A 20,578-nucleotide genomic window follows, 5' to 3' on the forward strand; every position below is an offset into this window, starting at 1 on the left:
ATGCCGCTGTGAAGGATGGTTTATTTGTTTATATTCTCTGTATTAAATTGCATTATGAATTATCAAGCAGGAGGCCGAATTACTAAGATATGTATTCTCCATTTTGTATTCTTTACATGATGTGAAAGTGATTAAAAGAATGTTTAAATTATTTCGTTTCGTGCAGCAGCCATCTTGTCTGGAGTTCCCATCTTGGTTCTTTTGTAGTGAATAAGAAAGTCATTGTTCCTTTAAGACAAGTATATTCATGTTGATTTCATATGTTTCTTAGTTAGTTATCTTTGACCTTAGTTCCCATACGAGGCTTGCAGAGAAGGGACAGGGAGTGAGATAGGAGGGCGGCAAATATGCTTGTGGGAATGCCTCCCCCATCTTACAGGAATATTCTTGCCAAGAGAGATAAGGCCACCTGCAAACCTGATGTGTGAAGAATTATAATGATGCATCTCGAATGTATCGTATGTCTGTAATTGGCTGAATAAGAAATATTGTCACATTGCCTCTGATTGGTTAACCTCACGCCTACACCCCTTCTGAACGATGTTATTATAATTGAGTTTGGCAATAAATCCCCAGAGGAGTATTTTGAGCATATCAGCAGCGTCTGTGTGTTATTTCTATGCTCTCGATATATATCGGTATGAAATCTCCTGATTAGAATGCTGGATAAATTTCCTGGCGTGTCTGTTGGAACACTCGTCTAAATTTCAGTCTAATATATTTTGCGCCATTGACTTCCACGAAACCGCCTTAGCTGCCCCTAGTGCCAGTGCCCACATATAAAGTACCAGTGCCCACATATATAGCGCCACAGTGCCCATGTAGATAGTGCCAGTGTCCGCTGCAGATAGTGCCCCTATATAGTGCCCCAGTAGATAGTGCCACACCCTGTAAATAGCGATACCCCCCTGTAGATAGCATCATTGAGCTTCCCCTTGGAGCGGAATCCACAGCCAGAGTATCAGCCACTGTCCATATATGGACAGTGACGTCAGGGGTTCCCTCTAGGAGCAAAATCTCTAGCCAGAGCGTAAGAGAGGGAACACTTTGGCAGGGGATTCCACTCCTAGAGGGAGCACCCAATGACACTATCTACAGGGGGAAGGGGTAGCGCTATCTACATGGGGTGGCGCTATCTTCAAGAGGGGTGTGGCACTATATACATGGGCACTATATAGGGGCACTATCTACAGGTGACACTGGCGTCACTGTCCATATAAAGTAGTGCTGTGCCCGGGGAGTCCTCGACGAGTGGAGGAGCTCCCTCTGTTCCTCCGCTCTGTACTAATGCTGAAGCAGGGAGCTGACGGTTCTTTGCTTCAGCATTGGGTTTAACTGTTTCTGCGTCCTGAGGACGCATACAGTTGACATTATTGCATAACACCGACCGCCCCGGGACAGCGGGACACCGCCCGGAATCCGGGACAGTCCCGTGGAATCAGGGACGGTTTGGAGGTAGACAGTCAAGCCCTGGATGCCCGGATATACCGTGATGGATTTTCTCGTCTAATCCCCTCCTAGTGCATGGATTTTGGAGATACAATCAATCAAGATTCTTAGTAACAGATAAAATCCTGTGATACTCATTAAACATTTTTCATTACAAGTTCCTGGCGTGAGTGTATGTTGGAACGCTCGTCCAAATTTCAGTCTAATATATTTTGAGCCATTGACTTCCACGACACCGCCTTAGCTGCCCCTAGTGCCAGTGCCCACATATAAAGTACCAGTGCCCACATAGATAGCGCCACAGTGCCCATGTAGATAGTGCCACACACAGTGCCCATGTAGATAGCGCCAGTGTCCGCTGCAGAGAGTGCCCCTCTATAGTGCCCCAGTAGATAGCGCCACACCCTTCTTGAAGATAGCGCCACCCCCCTGTAGATAGCGCTACCCCCCCTGTAGATAGCGTCATTGAGCTTCCCCTAGGAGCGGAATCCACAGCCAGAGTATCAGCCACTGTCCATATATGGACAGTGATGTCAGGGGTTCCCTCTAGGAGCAAAATCTCTAGCCAGAGTGTGAGAGAGAGAACACTTTGGCAGGGGATTCCACTCCGAGAGGGAGCACTTAATGACGCTATCTACAGGGGAAGGGGGTAGCGCTATCTACAGGGGGTCGCGCTATCTTCAAGAGGGGTGTGGCACTATATACATGGGCACTATATAGGGCCACTATCTACAGATGACACTGGCGTCACTGTCCACATAAAGTAGCGCTGTGCCTGGGGAGTCCTCGACGAGTGGAGAAGCTCCCTCTGCTCCTCCGCTCTGTACTAATGCTGAAGCAGGGAGCTGACGGTTCTTTGCTTCAGCATTGGGTTTAACTGTATCTGCGTTCTGAGGACGCATACAGTTGACATCGTTGCATAACACCGACCGCCCGGGACAGCGTGACATCGCCCGGAATCCGGGACAGTCCCGCGGAATTCGGAACGGCTGGGAGTTAGACAGTCAGGCCCTGGATGCCCGGATACACAGAGATGGATTTTCTCGTCTAATCCCCTCCTAGTGCACGGATTTTAGAAATGCAATCAATCAAAATTCTTAGTAACAGATAAAATCCTGTGATACTCTAAACATTTTTCTTTACATTTTTAAACCATTGAGTCGGAAGCTGTGACATGGGCCACATTGGTAGTCACCCAGCTATCACAGATATGATGATGAGGACATGTGCCAGCCACAACATGGCGGCTTAATCATACGCAAAAGAGAAACTGCCAAACGGAAGCGCCATTCAGCGGCGCATCACGTGATAACAGACGTAGAGAGGAGGGGGACATCTCTTTTTTAGACGCTCTTATTGGAGGAATTTTGTACTGTTGTCATGGTTGCGGAAGCGATTGCGGAAGTGCATGACCTATTGCAGCCAATGAGAGAACGTCTCCGGGTCACGACGGGTTCCTGTGTTGTTGTTATTATTGTAGTTTCCTGACATAGGGCCGGGAGGAGAGTCTGTACCTCCAGCTGCAGCTATGGGGGAGTCCGATAAGTTCTACTACGTGTACAGCTGCGACCTGGACATCAGTGTGCAGCTCAAGATGTGAGTCACCCGGGGGTATTCTATGGCTGACGCTAGCCGGGCGTCTCACCCACTGTGTCATTACGTGACCCCGCATATCAATCCCTTAACCAGCATGTCACCCCCTCTCCTTCACCCATCATGTCACCCCCACACCCAGCATCTCACCCACTTCCCCTCGCCCAGCATATCACTCCCTCCCCCTCAACCAGCATGTCATTCCGTGAGCAAGCATATACTTCTCATCACCCAAGATATCACCCACTGCCCGTCACACAACGTTTCACACCCACACCTAGGATGGCACTCTGTGACCCAGCATATTACAGACTGCCCCTCACCCAGCATGTTATTACCTGACCGAATTATCACCCACTGCCCCTCACCTAGCATGTCACCCACTTCCCCTCACCTAGCATGTCATCCCCACTCCTAGCATGTCACCCGGAATATCACACTCACGCCCGGCATCTCCCACTGCCCCTCGCCTGGCATGTCATCCCCACTCCTAGCATGTCACCCAGAATGTCACACTCACGCCCGGCATCTCCCTCTGCCCCTCGCCTGGCATGTCACCCACTGCCCCTCACCTAGCATGTCATTCCCACTCCTAGCATGTCACCCGGAATGTCACACTCACACCCGGCATTTCCCACTGCCCCTCGCCTGGCATGTCATCCCCAGTCCTAGCATGTCACCCAGAATGTCACACTCACGCCCGGCATCTCCCTCTGCCCCTAACCTGGCATGTCACCCACTGCCCCTCACCTAGCATGTCACCCACTGCCCCTCACCTAGCATGTCATCCCCACTCCTAGCATGTCACCCAGAATGTGACACTCACGCCCGGTATCTCCTACTGCCCCTCGCCTGGCATGTCATCCCCACTCCTAGCATGTCACCCAGAATGTCACACTCACGCCCGGTATCTCCTACTGCCCCTCACCTAGCATGTCATCCCCACTCCTATCATGTCACACTCACGCCCGGCATCTCCCTCTTCCCCTCGCCTGGCATGTCACCCGCTATCCGTCACTAAACATTGAGCACCCTCCATAGTTTGCGTCTTTATTATTTTGAGGCAACAACCCCGGTAAGTGTCAGCAGATATTTTATGATTCATAAAGCCGGAAGATACAGCGCGGTTTACAGACATGAGGATTTTTCATTCTCTGCTTTTGCTTTTTATATGTCATTTTGTTACGTTTCTAGACCTTGAACTATTCTATTATTATTTGTATATTATTAGAGGAAGCCTGGAAGGGAAGCGAGAACAGCGGAGCTACAAGGCGGTGCTGGAGGACCCCATGCTGAAGTTCTCGGGGCTGTACCAGGAGACGTGTTCTGATCTGTATGTGACGTGTCAGGTTTATGCAGAAGGGAAACCCTTAGCCCTCCCGGTGCGGACGTCGTACAAAGCTTTCAGCACCCGATGGAAGTAAGTGCCGTGTGTGCCCCTGATGTACTGGCATGGTAACAGGACTCTATTCACAAAAAACGGCTCCGGATATGCCCTTACAGCAACCAAAGGGCAGCAGCGGGGAATGTGATTTCCCTGCAGCTGAGGAGTCCGGATCTACCTGTAAAGGGAGCACCTCTGATAATGACACTATATGGTGGATTTACATAGTACAGTGCAGTCCTGTAATCCGGCATCCTCCTGTTTCCCCCCTGATCTGTATTGCACTTTGTTATACAGTGAAATTCCTTTATTCTGACATCCAATAATCCAGAAAATCCTGATAATCCGGCACTTGTTTCTTGCACAGAACTGCAATATAATGTGGAATTTCCCCAGAACCGAAGCAGAAGACTGAGCTGAGAGAATCAATCCCCGTATTCCTCCGAGAAACCAAGTCATTGCTGCTGATTTTGTTAACGTTTTATTTTGCACTTTCTTTCTTGACGTTCTATGTACTTTTCTATGACCATCTGATGATCTTTATTATCTGATAATCCGGCACAGCAATTTTTGGCACTCCAGCTGCTGTGAAACTACAACCAGGATGCCCTGCCAGCCAAAGGCTTCATTATTCCAGCTAGAGGCTGACAGGCAGGGCATGCTGGGAATTGTAGTTTCACAACAGCTGGAGTGCCGAAGATTGCGGACACCTTCCATATACAATCCATTTCTTGAATCCGGCATCAATAGGATCTAATAGCGGGGAGATTATCGGGGTTTTCGGTCAGTCATAGAAAATTAGACACCAGACTAAAGGAATGATATTGCTACATTTAACAAAACACGTCATTTAATAAAGCACATAGCAGCCAAAGTGCGTTCAGTTACTTCAGTGGCTTCATACGAAGTGGAACCGTTTAACATAGATCCTGAAAAAGTCCTTTGACAAAACATCAACCTCCTCCAGAGATGAGTGAATTCCTAATACAGATCACATGAGCCCTTGAGGACGGATCACATGAGCCATACAACGCCTGGACTGTTAGGAGGACACTGTGTCGGGTCATTATGGTAAAGGGGAAATTCATAAAAAAGTTTAAACGAGTTCTAATTCTTAGTATAATAGCTTATGATGAGGTCTTTAAAGTTTATACAGAAAATGGCCATCAGAGAGCGCTCTTCACCTTCACTATAACTATACCCAGACAACCCAGGAAGACCTTCACCAATAAGATGATTCCCTTATATACAGGCATATTATTGTAATCGTATTAGTACATGGAATATACGGATATTGCAATCCTGATACACCACAGAACTGAGGAGAAAATAATCTTTTATACTATTAATAATGACAAGTGCTAAAAAGGCAAGCCCTCAAATAATGGGGGATGATCTCCACATTGCTTATACAGCACCGTCATATTCTACAGTGCTGCACGCAGATTGTAATAACTCACTCAGTCCCTGTCCCCAGGAGCTCACAATCTCATGTCCCTATCCTGAATATCCAGGCCAGATTCATAGGGATCCAAAGAACCTATCGGTATGTGTTTGAAGCGTAAGATAAATGGGGAGAACATACAATATCTATACAGAATTTGAAAACCAGGTCCCTAGTGCTAGGCCAGGGAACAGAGGTGACCACTGAGCTATTCTTCTGCCCCTATGGTCCCACTTATTTCAACACTGGCTTGCTTTAACACAATTTATTTGCGCCACTTTAGTGGCGGCAACAAGTTGCACATTTAGGCGCACGGCTGGCCGTGTGATTATTATTATTATAAGTTATTAAATATCAGGCAGCGTTACTTTGTGCATTGTTTTAATAGGATGAATGATCTTTTTTCAGCTGGAATGAATGGCTGAAGCTGCCAGTGAAGTACGCCGATCTACCAAGAAGTGCACAAGTGGCTCTCACTATATGGGACGTCTATGGACCCGGAAAAGCGGTTCCTGTAGGGGGATCCACTGTGTCTCTGTTTGGGAAGTACGGGTAAGTCTGTAGGTCACAGCACAAGAGAGAGGACAAGTTGGTGGCGGTCAGTCCTATGAAACTTGTAGAGGATATTTGCTGACATTGTCACATTTAGGAAGCTGAGATATGGGAGCTGTTTGCAGGGTCTTCACACTTGCAGAGCTGCTTATAACCTCTAATATTTGTCTTATAAGAAAGGCATCAAGACCATCACAACATTCTGTGTCAGGGAGTTCCATAGTCTCACCGCTCTCACATTAAAGAATCCCTGTCTGTGATGGTGGAGAAACCTTTTCTACTCTAGACGTAGTGTCAAACGGAGGGCTGAAAGAAAGCACTTCATGGCTCTGTGGCATCACCTGGTGTCACGTGATCTCTCCTTGCCAGTCAGCAGCTCTGAAAAATATTGTGTGATGATGAGGAGATGATGAGTCAGATGGCGTGTATGTCACACGATTCCATACAGAGCTGCTGCTTGGTTGAGTGGGAACATGTCATACACCATGTGAAGTGATTTCTTACTAGTATAACTATTTAGATATCACACTACTACTTTCCTGGTGCCAGTACAAATGGCATCTCACTCCGCCAACCAGAACCCTATTCTTTACTGATGAGGAGCAACAACTCTGAAACAGTGCTGTCTACAGATGGGTAGCTCTGGCTTGGCTAATAACCCAAGTCATGTTTTATGGCTCTTTAAGGGGTTAGTTGTTTACTTACAGGGTAGTCACCTAGAGGTGGTGCTAGAGAGACTTTTTTTTCCTTCTGAATGAGAGGCATTTTCCCTATTAACTGCATGTTTCTGAGAATCTTTAACTCCTAAGAGACTAGATTTCACACTGATAATAGCTTATTATTAGCAGATCACTCCAGTAATAAAGGGGAACATTTTTGTAATAATTACACATAAAGGATTTGCTGTTTATTCAATTGTATATATGTATGCATTTACCAAAAGATAACCTAAACTATTTTTTGTGAATTCAGGATGTTTAGGCAAGGAATGCATGACTTAAAGGTGTGGCCAAATATTGAAGCAGATGGATCAGAACCAACCAAAACTCCTGGGAGGACGAGCAGCTCCTTATCCGAAGATCAGATGAGCAGATTGGCAAAGGTAAATCCCTGTTCTCCATTATGGACATTCTCATCTATTTCTATCGGGTGCATATTAGCCTCAGAGACATAGATTCTATAGGATGGAACTGAACTCCTTCACCTGCTAGAGTGTTGAGATGTCCTCATTTAGAAAAGTGATGCAATATTTGAATGCATCTAACATAAAAAAAAAATCATCAAATAGTCGTAATTAAAAATCTCCTGTTTTATGTATACAGCTCCTATGCAGATCATGTATCTTCATGATTGCAGACTATAAACTAAGCCTGTGTGTGTTCAGATCCTGCAGTCATGTGTTACTTCCAAGGCTTCTTACTTACTTACTCCTGAGCACTGTAGTCATTTGTGGCCAGAGAAGTTCAGTATTATTCACACAGAGAAGTTTATAGGTCCCAGAATTACCATCCTGCGCAGCCATGTCAGTGTGATAGTGGTGGGAGGAGACGCAAGCAAGAGCACTGAGACAAAAAGGAGGAAGCGTCTAAACAGGGAACACACACTGAACTCTGAACTTGCAGCTCCACAAGCAGAAATGTCAGAGATAGCAGGGCTAGAAAATAAAAGAAGCAATACAAAAATCAGCCAACAACACAGTATTTCTAGTTAGATACATAGTTAGAAATATTCTCTCTGATAAAAGTACGCAGACTTTTTAATATTGTTCCGACACATTTAATGCCATGCTATTAAGATCATGTGAGAGTGTCATCTCAATGTGTCTGTGACACTCTAGAAGGAAATATAGCAGTGATGGACAACCCAAGGGATGGTGCCCCTCTCACATAATGGCATCTTCTAAATCCAAATCTTCTGATAGGTCACACAACGAAAGTTGACGTGTAGACCCAGTTTTATACTCCGGTCTGTAAATGTGACAAGGGGAAACTGCATCCACAGAAAAGATGGTTTCGTCATAAACCTAGAAAGGGGTTTTCACGGTAAGAGCAGGTGAACTAGGGAACTGTCTACCAAGAGGTGTGGACATAGTAGACACAGCTTTAGAGGGGTTATCCCACCACAGGAACTTATCACCCTTATCACCTCTACACAGGATAAGTGACAAGTGTTTGGTCGCTTGAGGTCCCACCGATCAAGGGAATGGGCGTACCGAGTCCCCTGAATGAACGGAGTAGCAGGTGACGCATGTGCACTGCCTCTCCATTCATTCTCTATGGGTCTGTTGGAGATAGCCGAGCACTGTACTCCTGTGAAGAGGTGATATGTTGTTGTGGTAGGATAACATCCGATCGTGATAATTTTAACTAAAATACATGTTCGTCCTTTATCAGGAACTCTGTAAGTAATAGCACATATTCTCACGCGTCACTTGTGTCTGTAATGTCCCTTCCAATCAATCACGACGTCTTCATAGAATCTCATTCATGGCTTTATGTGATCTCATATGGCTTTACCTTCCTCTGGCACTCCCCATGTGGCCTTTAAGTCCAGTGCATTTTATATATCCGCTCTTTATTTTGGTCTTTGTATGAGAAGCGTTAACTTTTGAACGACAGATGGGCATGGTCCACGACGGCTATAAATATGTCGGCCATCTCCACCGCTGATTTACGACATCAATAAACACCGCCTTTGTTTTCATGGAATAGCAGCATTTTATAAGGCCAGCTCACCTTCACATTAAAGAAAAACACAATTAAAGGCTCCATTTTATGGTCTTGGGTTATCTGAAAAGATTTAACCGCACCAAGGGCAGAGAGGGGGGAGGGTGAATGAGAAATATCCTGGTGACAAACTTCTCCCAGTCCGTGCAATCTGTGCAGATTAAAAGAGATGAGTCCCTGGCAGTTCTCCAGCAGCAAAGGGTTAAATTTTTAAGTAAAGTTGTTAATTTATCTTAAAGGGGTTTCTATAAATGTTATATAATGGTGTCCAGAGACAAGGGGCAACTTTCTAAAATACCCCCCCCCCCCCCTGTCATACTGTGTCATACTACTTGCTAAGGATGCTGTATGATCTCATATAAGAAGTGTTCTCCTATGTGCAGCCGGGCTCAAACTGGGCAATTCCCAATCGGTGAGAATCCCTGTGGCTACACATCCTATCAACATGCCATAAAAAATCCTTATGGTAAATCTCCTGCCGGTAAAACATTTGGGACGTCCACCCTGCTGTTAGTTACTTCAAGCGCAGTTGGTAAGGCTTGACTGCATATGGTGCAGTCGGCCGCTTCACGAATGATCGTTCCGTGAAAGAATGTTCTACGCTGACCGATAGTGCATGTGTAATGACACGGGGACGAAGGCTGTAGTGTATGGCCAGTTTGAACGACTGTGATGGCCAATATGGATTTAATGTGTATGGTCGATCAATGCACAATCAATATAAGATCGGTGGGGGTCCAACTACCGTCACTTCCGCCGATCAGCTGACTGAAGGGGCCGAGGCGATCAACGCCACGGCCCTTTCAATGTTTACCAGGCACAGCGATGTACACATCTGTAGCGGCTGTGCCTGGGATTGCAGCTCAGTCCCATTCACTTAAGTGGGACTGCATTCCCAGGAACAGCTGCTACGGACGTGTGTGGCGCTGTGAATGTCAATTCCCCATCTATCAGCTGATCGGTGAGTGTGCCAAGAGTAGGGACCCCTCCACTAATCTGATATTATTGACCTATACTAAGGATAGGCCAACAATATAAAAGTCCCGGAGAACCCCTTTAAGACTAGATGTTTGATAAATAGGGGATCTGGCTGGTGAGACCTGCACTGATCACGTCAATTGCAGGATTTTGCCTTTCTCTGGATCAACACGGTAAAATTAGAGGTTGGACTTGATGGACCCGTGTCTTTTTTTCAACCTTATCAACTATGTAACTGTGGTACATCATTCGCTATAACGGATCTAGCACTAGAGGGTAGAAAAAGAATGGTGGGGTGGCTGTGCATGTGCGGGCACGTTACGCTCCTCTTTTTGGGAAAAACAGCCGAGAGCACTAGTCAGATTCTCATCGATCAAACGTTTATTGCCTGTCCTATATCTCGCGGGAGAACACTTGTAAAGTCCACGTGAGGACAAGAAGCAAGCGGAGAATAATATGGTTTCTATGTTTCTCATTAGTTCATGAACTCTCTTTAATACAGGAGTCTGGTAAGGAGCGAGTGGAGGATGTAAGTACTTGTGTTCAGAGCATGCACTGGGTAGTGTGGTGAGCTTGCCGCTTTAGGGTCACTGACATGGCTTCATCAGATTGCAGTGATTTGCTGTTTGTTGAGTGCAGTTGTCTTCCAAGCAGATCGGTGATGTCATTCAGACTTTGTTTTGTAAAGGAAAAATGGGCACTGATGTCATCTCCGAGGAGAAAAGCTGCCGGAAGAGTGAATTTTGATGACATTTCCTTACAAAACGACAGTATGTCCGGCTGCCTATTGGTTCTGTAATGAAGATAAATAAATTTGCTCTCATCGGACTCTTTTTTTTAACCGTCTTCCCTTAACAGTTAACTCTGCCTATTCTTTCCCTTATAAAAAAAACAATGGGTGACCGCAGAGGAGAAAACTGCTGACTGGTGTGTTCTGTACAGCAAAGGAGAAAAACCTCTAGAGTACATGTCGGCTTACACTACACACCTACATGTATCTATGGCTCTGTCCTTACCTACACTATATGGACAAAAGTATTGGGACACATACAGGAGCTTTTATGACATCCCGTTCTAAATCCATAGACATTAATATGGAGTTGGTCTCCCCCCTTTTGCAGTTAAAACATCCCCCACTCTTCAGGGAAGTATTTCAACAAGATTTTGGAGTGTGTCTGTGTGAGTTTTTGCCTATTCATCCAGAAGATCATTTGTGAGGTCAGATACTGATGTTGGATGAGAGGGCCTGGCTCACAATCTCCATCTAGTTCATCCCAAAAGGTGTTGACTGGGGTTGAGGTCAGGGCTCTATGCGACCAGTCAAGTTCTTCCACATCAAACTCACCCAACCATGTCTTTATGGACCTTGTGCACTGGGGTACAGTCAAGATGGAACAGAAAAGAGCCAAACCCGAAACTGTTCCCACAAAGTTGGAAGCTACAATTGTCCAAAATGTTCTGGTATGCTGAAGTATTAAGATTTCACTTCACTGGAGCTAAGAGGCCTAGGCCAACCCCTGAAAGACAACCCCATAGTATTATCCCTCCTCTACCGAACTTTACAATTGGCACAACGCAGTCAGGCAGGTAACGTTCTCCTGGCAGTTGCCAAACCAATACTTGTCCATCAGACTCGCAGATAGAGAAGCGTTATACAGGGTGGGCCATTTATATGGATACACCTAAATAAAATGGGAATGGTTGGGGATATTAACTTCCTGTTTGTGGCACATTAGTATATGGGAGGGGGGAAACTTTTCAACCTGGGTGTTGACCATGGCGGCCATTTTGAAGTCGGCCATTTTGTATCCAACTTTAGTTTTTTCAATGGGAAGAGGGTCATGTGACACATCAAACTTATCGAGAATTTCACAAGAAAAACAATGGTGTGCTTGGTTTTAACGTTACTTTATTCTTTCATGAGTTATTTACAAGTTTCTGACCACTTATAAAATGTGTTCAAAGTGCTGCCCATTGTGTTGGATTGTCAATGCAACCCTCTTCGCCCAATCTTCACACACTGATAGCAACACCGCAGAAGAAATGCATCCTGATCTGACCCCCTTAGACTTTTATCTTTGGGGTCATCTGAAGGCAATTGTCTATGCTGTGAAGATACGAGATGTGCAGCAACTGAAACTACGGATACTGGAAGCCTGTGCTAGCATTTCTTCTGCGGTGTTGCTATCAGTGTGTGAAGAGTGGGAGAAGAGGGTTGCATTGACAATCCAACACAATGAGCAGCACTTTGAACACATTTTATAAGTGGTTAGAAACTTGTAAATAACTCATGAAAGAATAAAGTAACGTTAAAACCAAGCACACCATTGTTTTTCTTGTGAAATTCTCGATAAGTTTGATGTGTCACATGACCCTCTTCCCATTGAAAACTAAAGTTGGATACAAAATGGCCGACTTCAAAATGGCTGCCATGGTCAACACCCAGCTTGAAAAGTTTCCCCCCTCCCATATACTAATGTGCCACAAACAGGAAGTTAATATCACCAACCATTCCCATTTTATTTAGGTGTATCCATATAAATGGCCCACCCTGTACATCACTCCACAGAACATGTTTCCACTGCTCCAGAGTCCAGTGGTGGCGTGCTTTACAACACTCCATCCAACGCTTGGTGATCTAAGGCTTGTGTGCAGTTGCTCGGCCATGGAAACCCATGCCATGAAGCTACCAGGGCACAGTTTTTGTGTGGATCTTAATGCAGGAGGAGGGTTTGATATCTGGAGTTATTGAGTCAGCAGTGTCGACGACTTTTATGCACTATGAACCTCTGTAACTTTACGTGGTCTGCACTTCGTGGCCGAGTTTCTGTGGTTCCTAAACACTTCCACTTTACAATAATATCACTCACAGTTGATCATGGAATATCTAGGAGGGAGGAAATTTCATGAACTGACTCCTGCAACAGTGCCGAGTTCTTTACAACGACCCATTCTTTCACAAATGTTTGTAAAGGCGACTGCAAGGCTTGTGCTGGATTTTATAGAGGTGTGTCCCAATACTTATGTCCATATAAAAAGCAAGGTGATGACCGAAAAGTGGAGACACTTTCTGGAGCCGCCTGGTTACTTTTTTGCCCGTATGTGAAACAAAAAAGCATCTGAATTCTCTAGGAATTCCTATCGCTGAGGCATGAGGTACTAGAGTAACTCGTGTCTCCATTATATTACCACACACCTAATGAAATGTATCGGTTGCATTGATAACCAAATCTTCCGCCAAAAGGTACATTTTATTTTCGCTTCTACCTAATGAACACATCTGAATTACAGATCCGTTCGGTACCAATCCGTAATATAGTGACTCCAATTTCGTGTCTCCAATTTTGTATGGAAGGTATTCCATATGGAATCTGTGAGAAAAAATTGTGACATGCTCCAACACATGCCATATTAACTTCTAGGGGAGAAGTAGAAACCTCCCAGACATCAACGGTGTTCATGATCGCTAAGACTGCAGAATTTGTCAGATCTGGGCCAACCCCACCTTATTTTTGGAAATGGAGAGCACTTAGAGTGATATTCAGGCCCTTCCCGCACAATGACTTATACCTGCACAACCCCCAGCAGGAGCTTCATTTCCAACATGACCCTAGAGATCATACCATTCATTTTTATATAAACTAAACCATTAAATACACCATATGGACAAAACTATTGGGACACCTGCACATTACACAGGAGCTTTTATGACGACCCATTCTAAATCCGTGGCATTAACATGGAGCCGGTCCCCCCCCCCCCATCATTGCAGCTAAAACAACTTCCACGCTTCTGTGAAGGCTTTCTACAAGATTTTGTAGTGTGTCTGTAGGAATATGCGCCTCAGCACTTGGCGCCCCCGCTCTGTAACGTTACGTGTTCTGTACTTCGTGGTTGAGTTGCTGTCGTTTTTAAACGCTTCCACTTTACAATAATACCATTTACAGTTGATCATGGAATATCTAGGAGGGAAGAAATGTCACCAGATGACTTGTTACAACGGTGACGTCCTATTACAGTTCCACGCTGGAATTCGGGGATCTCTTTACAACGACCCGTTCTTTCACAAATGTTTGTAAAGGTGACTGCATGGCTAGTGCTGGATTTTATACACCTGTGGGAATGGGACTGAATGAAACACCTGAATTTAATGTGGTGTCCCCCAATACTTTTGTCCATATAATGAATATGTACCCCCCAAAAACTTCAAGTCACCCTGCAAAAGCACAAAAAGTAAGTATTTTCACAACTATGCCAACTTAAAATGATCAGTAGTGACCTATTGAATGCTGAGAAATAAAATAAAAAAATGTTTGGGTGCCAAAAAATAAGCTGTTTAGAGGGTGTTCCACTTCTGAACCCCCAGTGATTGGATGTATGGTAAGTCCACACGTAGAGGGTTACATGTAGATTTAGCCAGATTTTGCTGCACTGTTCATCCTATTCATTGCAAAGGGTGAAATCCTTAGTATTTCCCAGATTTAAAAATCTGCATCTTGCTCTAAATTCCCCATCAACATGTATTGTACTGTTAATCCGCTCCCATAAACTGCAGCAATTCCACCACATCTGAACGTGGCCTAATCTACTGGAGTTCAATTCCATTGCAGTACCATCACCACCAACGGGGAAATTAAGCATTACACAGTTCTCAATGTAACCAATTGTAACTGTAACCATTGTAACCTTCTGTGTAATACATGTATGCAGGAGAGCTGACCGCTCATTTATACTACACCACACAGGAGAGCTGACCGATCCTCTATTCTACCATACACAGGAGAGCTGACAGGTCCTTTATACTACACCACACCGGAGAGCTGACAGGTCCTTTATACTACACCACACAGGAGAGCTGACAAATCCTTTATACTACACCACACAGGAGAGCTGACAGATCCTCTATACTACACCACACAGGAGAGCTGACAGCTCCTTTATACTACACCACACAGGAGAGCTGACAGATCCTCTATACTACACCACACAGGAGAGCTGACAGATCCTTTATACTACACCACACAGGAGAGCTGACAGATCCTCTATACTACACCACACAGGAGAGCTGACAGATCCTCTATACTACACCACACAGGAGAGCTGACAAATCCTTTATACTACACCACACAGGAGAGCTGACAGATCCTCTATACTACACCACACAGGAGAGCTGACAGCTCCTCTATACTACACCACACAGGAGAGCTGACAGATCCTCTATACTACACCACACAGGAGAGCTGACAGATCCTCTATTCTACCGTACGCAGGAGAACTGACAGGTCCTTTATACTACACCACACAGGAGAGCTGACAAATCCTTTATACTACACCACACAGGAGAGCTGACAGATCCTCTATACTACACCACACAGGAGAGCTGGCAGCTCCTCAATACTATAGCTCACAGGAGAGCTGACAGATCCTCTATACTACACCACACAGGAGAGCTGACAGATCCTTTATACTACTCCACACAGGAGAGCTGACAGCTCCTCTATACTACACCACACAGGAGAGCTTACCGATCCTCTATACTACTCCACGCAGGAGAGCTGACCGCTCCTTTATACTACTCCACACAGGAGAGCTGACAGATCCTCTATACTACACCACACAGGAGAGCTGACAGATCCTTTATACTACACCACACAGGAGAGCTGACAGATCCTCTATACTACACCACACAGGAGAGCTTACCGATCCTCTATACTACACCACACAGGAGAGCTGACCGCTTCTTTATACTACTCCACGCAGGAGAGCTGACCGCTCCTTTATACTACTCCACACAGGAGAGCTGACAGATCCTCTATACTACACCACACAGGAGAGCTGACAGATCCTCTATACTACACCACACAGGAGAGCTGACAGATCCTCTATACTACACCACACAGGAGAGCTGACAGCTCCTTTATACTACTCCACACAGGAGAGCTGACAGATCCTCTATACTACACCATACAGGAGAGATGAGAGCTCCTATATACTACACCACACAGGAGAGCTGACAGGTCCTTTATACTACTCCACACAGGAGAGCTGACAGATCCTCTATACTACACCACACAGGAGAGCTGACAGCTCCTCTATACTACACCACACAGGAGAGCTGACAGATCCTCTATACTACACCACACAGGAGAGCTGACAGATCCTCTATACTACACCACACAGGAGAGCTGACAGCTCCTTTATACTACTCCACACAGGAGAGCTGACAGATCATCTATACTACACCACACAGGAGAGCTGACAGATCCTCTATACTACACCACACAGGAGAGCTGACAGATCCTGTATACTACACCACACAGGAGAGCTGGCAGCTCCTCTATACTACACCACACCGGAGAGCTGACAGATCCTCAATACTGGACCACACAGGAGAGCTGACAGATCCTTTATACTACACCACACAGGAGAGCTGACCTGTCCTTGTTAAACCTTAAACAAAAAAAAAATCATTAAAAATGTTACATGCTCACTTCCTTGAACACAATGAAGAAGAAATATTTGGAGATATAATATACATATTATTTTTTATTTCAGTTTTTTCGCAGTGAACTAATAGAATGCAAATTAACAATTACTGTTTGTCTATTTTTAACACCAAACCTGAGGTGTGTAATGCTTGTGTATAGTTTTTGGTTCTGTATAAGCTTTTATGTACTGATCCTGTACATGTTATTCAATACCATGAGCAGTAAAATATCTGTTTGTTTTTTATGTGCATGTACCAAATTGTGTAGAGAGATTCACCACTGACTTAGGGTGTGTTCACATAACCGTTCTTTTTCGCTGAGGGGTTCCGTCTGTGGTTTCTGTCGGGTTAACCCCTCAGCGGAAAGTCAAACAGAAACCTTAGCTTCCGTTGCCCTCACCATTGAACTCCATGGTGACGGAAACCTAGGTAATGGTTTTCGTCTGTCACCATTGTGACAGGGTTCCGTTTCGCAGTCGACTGCGCTATTGATTCCGTCCAAAACAACGGAACCCTGTCACAACGGTGACAGACGGAAACCATTAGCTAGGTTTCCGTCACCATGGAGTTCAATGGTGAGGGCAACGGAAGCTAAGGTTTCCGGTTCACTTGCCGCTGAGGGGTTAACCCGACGGAATCCTCGGACAGAACCCCTAAGCGGAAACGAACGGTGATGTGAACAGTATGTATGTTGGTATTGAGGCTTGTAGAATATTGAGTCTTCCAATTATTTTGGATCCTTACTACTTTCATACTGTAGTAGTTTATATGTCTTCTTTACTAAATACTTCTATCTATCTATCTATCTATCTATCTATCTATCTATCTATCTATCTATCTATCTATCTATCTATCTATCATCTCATACTTTACTGATCACACAGTGTAACATAAACCAACAACTTGTAAATGTCACAAAGGCAGGTTTGCTATCAAAATTCTTTAATTCTATTTTATTTATTTTGTTGTGGGGCTGAAAGATCTATTATGGGAAAACCCCTTTAATTCAAGAGCAGTGTTTGGTGTTGACTAATATAAGGCCTCATTCACACGACCGTATCCATGTTCACGGCCGTGATCTTCGGGTCGGCCGGCCGCGGAGTTACACCCGCGAGCCGCCCGCAAATCGCGGGCTGTGCACATGGCCACGTCCATTATTTTCTATGAGCCTGGACCGCAGAACACGACCGTAATAAGACACGTCCGTTCTTTTTGCGGCCCAGACTCCTGGGCCATTCATGGACCGTGAAAACCACGGTCGTGTGCAAGGGCCCATAGAAATGAATGGGGAAGCAATTCTCCCGTGGATTTTCGGGGGAATTACGGCCACAAAAGCACGTTCGTGTGTATGGGGCCTTAAGCTACAGCATAGCTGTGTTTAACATAATTTAACCGTTTGCATCCAGATCCAATCTTCATAAATGTCGATTATTTTGGCAAATACTTTGCTTTACAGATCTTGAATTGCATTAAAGTTGTTGTCCGTTTTCTACAAATGAAATAATTTTTTTTTGTATATTTGAAAGTTATACAATTTACAGATATACTTATCGTATTTTTAACATATTTTTTTTCCACGTTTTTCAAGATCCCTGCTTGTTGTCACTTCGTAGGAAATTCATTGTTTACTTACAGTGGATATAATTCTGTCCATGGACATGTGATGGACACACAGGTGCTGGGATCGTTAGAAGATAAAGCTCTAATGCACATACTGTAACGAGCCATTCACCTGTGTGTCCATCACATGACCATGGTCAGAATTCTATCCACTGGAAGTGAAAAATTTATTTCCTACTAAGTGACAACAGGCAGACATCTTGAAAACAGTGATAAAATAATACAGAAAGTACATTCGAAAAAGATATCACTTTTAAATAAACCGAAAATAACATTCATTTTCTTAAACCGGACAGCCCCTTTAGGAGATGTATTCCAAAATCTTCTCTTTTGTATATCTACTCGGATTTGTAAAATCTGCATTTGCATCACTATACATCTTTCTTCCTTCCTCTGTTGGTTGAGTAATAGTACAGGGCATGCTCTTCTTTGGTGCATCTTAGGACAATAATATAACTACTGTAATACTGCCTCCTATTATAAGAATATAACTACTATAATGCTGCCCCCTATGTACAGGAATATAACTACTATAATACTGCCCCCTATGCACAAGAATATAACTACTATAATACTGCCCCTATGTACAAGAATATAACTACTATAATACTGCTTCCTATATTCAAGAATATAACTACTATAATACTGCCTCCTATGTACAAGAATATAACTACTATAATACTGCCCCCTATATACAAGAATATAACTACTATATTACTGCCCCCTATGTACAAGAATATAACTACTATAATACTGCCCCCTATTCACAAGAATATAACTACTATAATACTGCCCCTATGTACAAGAATATAACTACTATAATACTGCCCCCTATGTACAAGAATATAACTACTATAATACTGCCTCCTATGCACAGGAATATAACTACTATAATTCTACTCCCTATGTACAAGAATATAACTACTATAATACTGCCTCCTATGTACAAGAATATAACTACTATAATACTGCGCCTTTATACAAGAATATAACTACTATAATTCTGCTCCTATGTACAATAATATAACTACTATAATACTGCCCCTATGTATAAGAATATAACTACAATAATACTACACCCTATGTACAAGAATATAACTACTATAATACTGCCCCTATGTATAAGAATATAACTACAATAATACTACACCCTATGTACAAGAATATAACTACTATAATACTGCTCCTATGTATAAGAATATAACTACTATAATACTGCCCCTATGTACAAGAATATAACTACTATAATACTACACCCTATGTACAAGAATATAACTACTATAATACTGCTCCTATGTACAAGAATATAACTACTATGATACTGCCCCTATATACAAGAATATAACTACTATAATACTGCCCCCCTATGTAGAAGTATATAACTACTATGATACTGCCCCTATATACAAGACTATAACTACTATGATACTGCCCCTATATACAAGAATATAACTACTATAATACTGCTCCCTATGTACAAGTATATAACTACTATGATACTGCCCCTATATACAAAACTATAACTACTATGATACTGCCCCTATATACAAGAATATAACTACTATAATACTGCCCCTATATACAAGAATATAACTACTATAATACTGTCTCCTATGTACAAGAGTATAACTACTATAATTCTGCCCTCTGTGTGCAAGAATATGAATCTGCTTTAAAGCTGTTGCACGGGATTAGAAAAACATGGCTGCTTTCTTACAAAAACAGTGCCACACATGTCCACAGGTTGTGTGTGGTATTGCAACTAGGCCATATCCAATAGAGCTGAGCTGCAATACACAACCCATGGATAGGTGTGTGTAAGTGTATGTATGTTTTTATGCAACCACTGATAATGTAATAATTTTTCTTTTGTTTTAGCTCACCAAGGCTCACCGGCAAGGTCACATGGTGAAAGTAGACTGGCTGGATCGACTGACTTTTCGAGAGATTGAAATGATCAATGAGGTAAGTGTCACAAAACCTCTGTCTTTTCTTAGTCTAAATTCAGCAGCAGCCATGACACTTCAACTGTTACATCCGACTGCCGGAGATGCTGCTCCTTCCCATCTGTCATTGAAACTTGCTTTATTTAAAAAAAATAAAAAGAACATCTCTGAGCCAGCATCTCCACTTTGTGAGCCATGTAAGAAAAAAAAATCACATTAAAACAGAAAGATAAGCGGTACTCGAGTTCATTAAAATATATGAGCCCCGAGGAGGCGAGGTGTAGACAGCACTTACATTCTGCATCGATTGCAGCTGACAGTGCTCACCGTAAGTTGAAATTAGAAGAAATGGCAGCCATTGTTTAGCAATATGTCGTTTATTAATATGAAACACCATGG

General features: G+C 43.8%; 1 protein-coding gene across 1 annotated transcript in view; it reads left to right on the forward strand.

The window, feature by feature from the left end:
- Positions 1–2,862: 2,862 nt before the first annotated feature.
- PIK3C3 (phosphatidylinositol 3-kinase catalytic subunit type 3) overlaps positions 2,863–20,578 on the forward strand; it is a 153,115-nt gene continuing 135,399 nt past the window's right edge. Inside the window, exons 1-5 of the mRNA XM_075840599.1 lie at positions 2,863–3,045; positions 4,274–4,462; positions 6,279–6,422; positions 7,395–7,524; positions 20,112–20,198. Coding sequence (XP_075696714.1) covers positions 2,978–3,045; positions 4,274–4,462; positions 6,279–6,422; positions 7,395–7,524; positions 20,112–20,198 — 618 coding nt within the window. The 5' untranslated portion in view covers positions 2,863–2,977. The remainder of the gene's footprint in view (positions 3,046–4,273; positions 4,463–6,278; positions 6,423–7,394; positions 7,525–20,111; positions 20,199–20,578) is intronic.

This window comes from Rhinoderma darwinii, chromosome 1 (genome assembly GCF_050947455.1).
Source record: "Rhinoderma darwinii isolate aRhiDar2 chromosome 1, aRhiDar2.hap1, whole genome shotgun sequence".
NCBI lineage: Eukaryota > Metazoa > Chordata > Amphibia > Anura > Rhinodermatidae > Rhinoderma > Rhinoderma darwinii.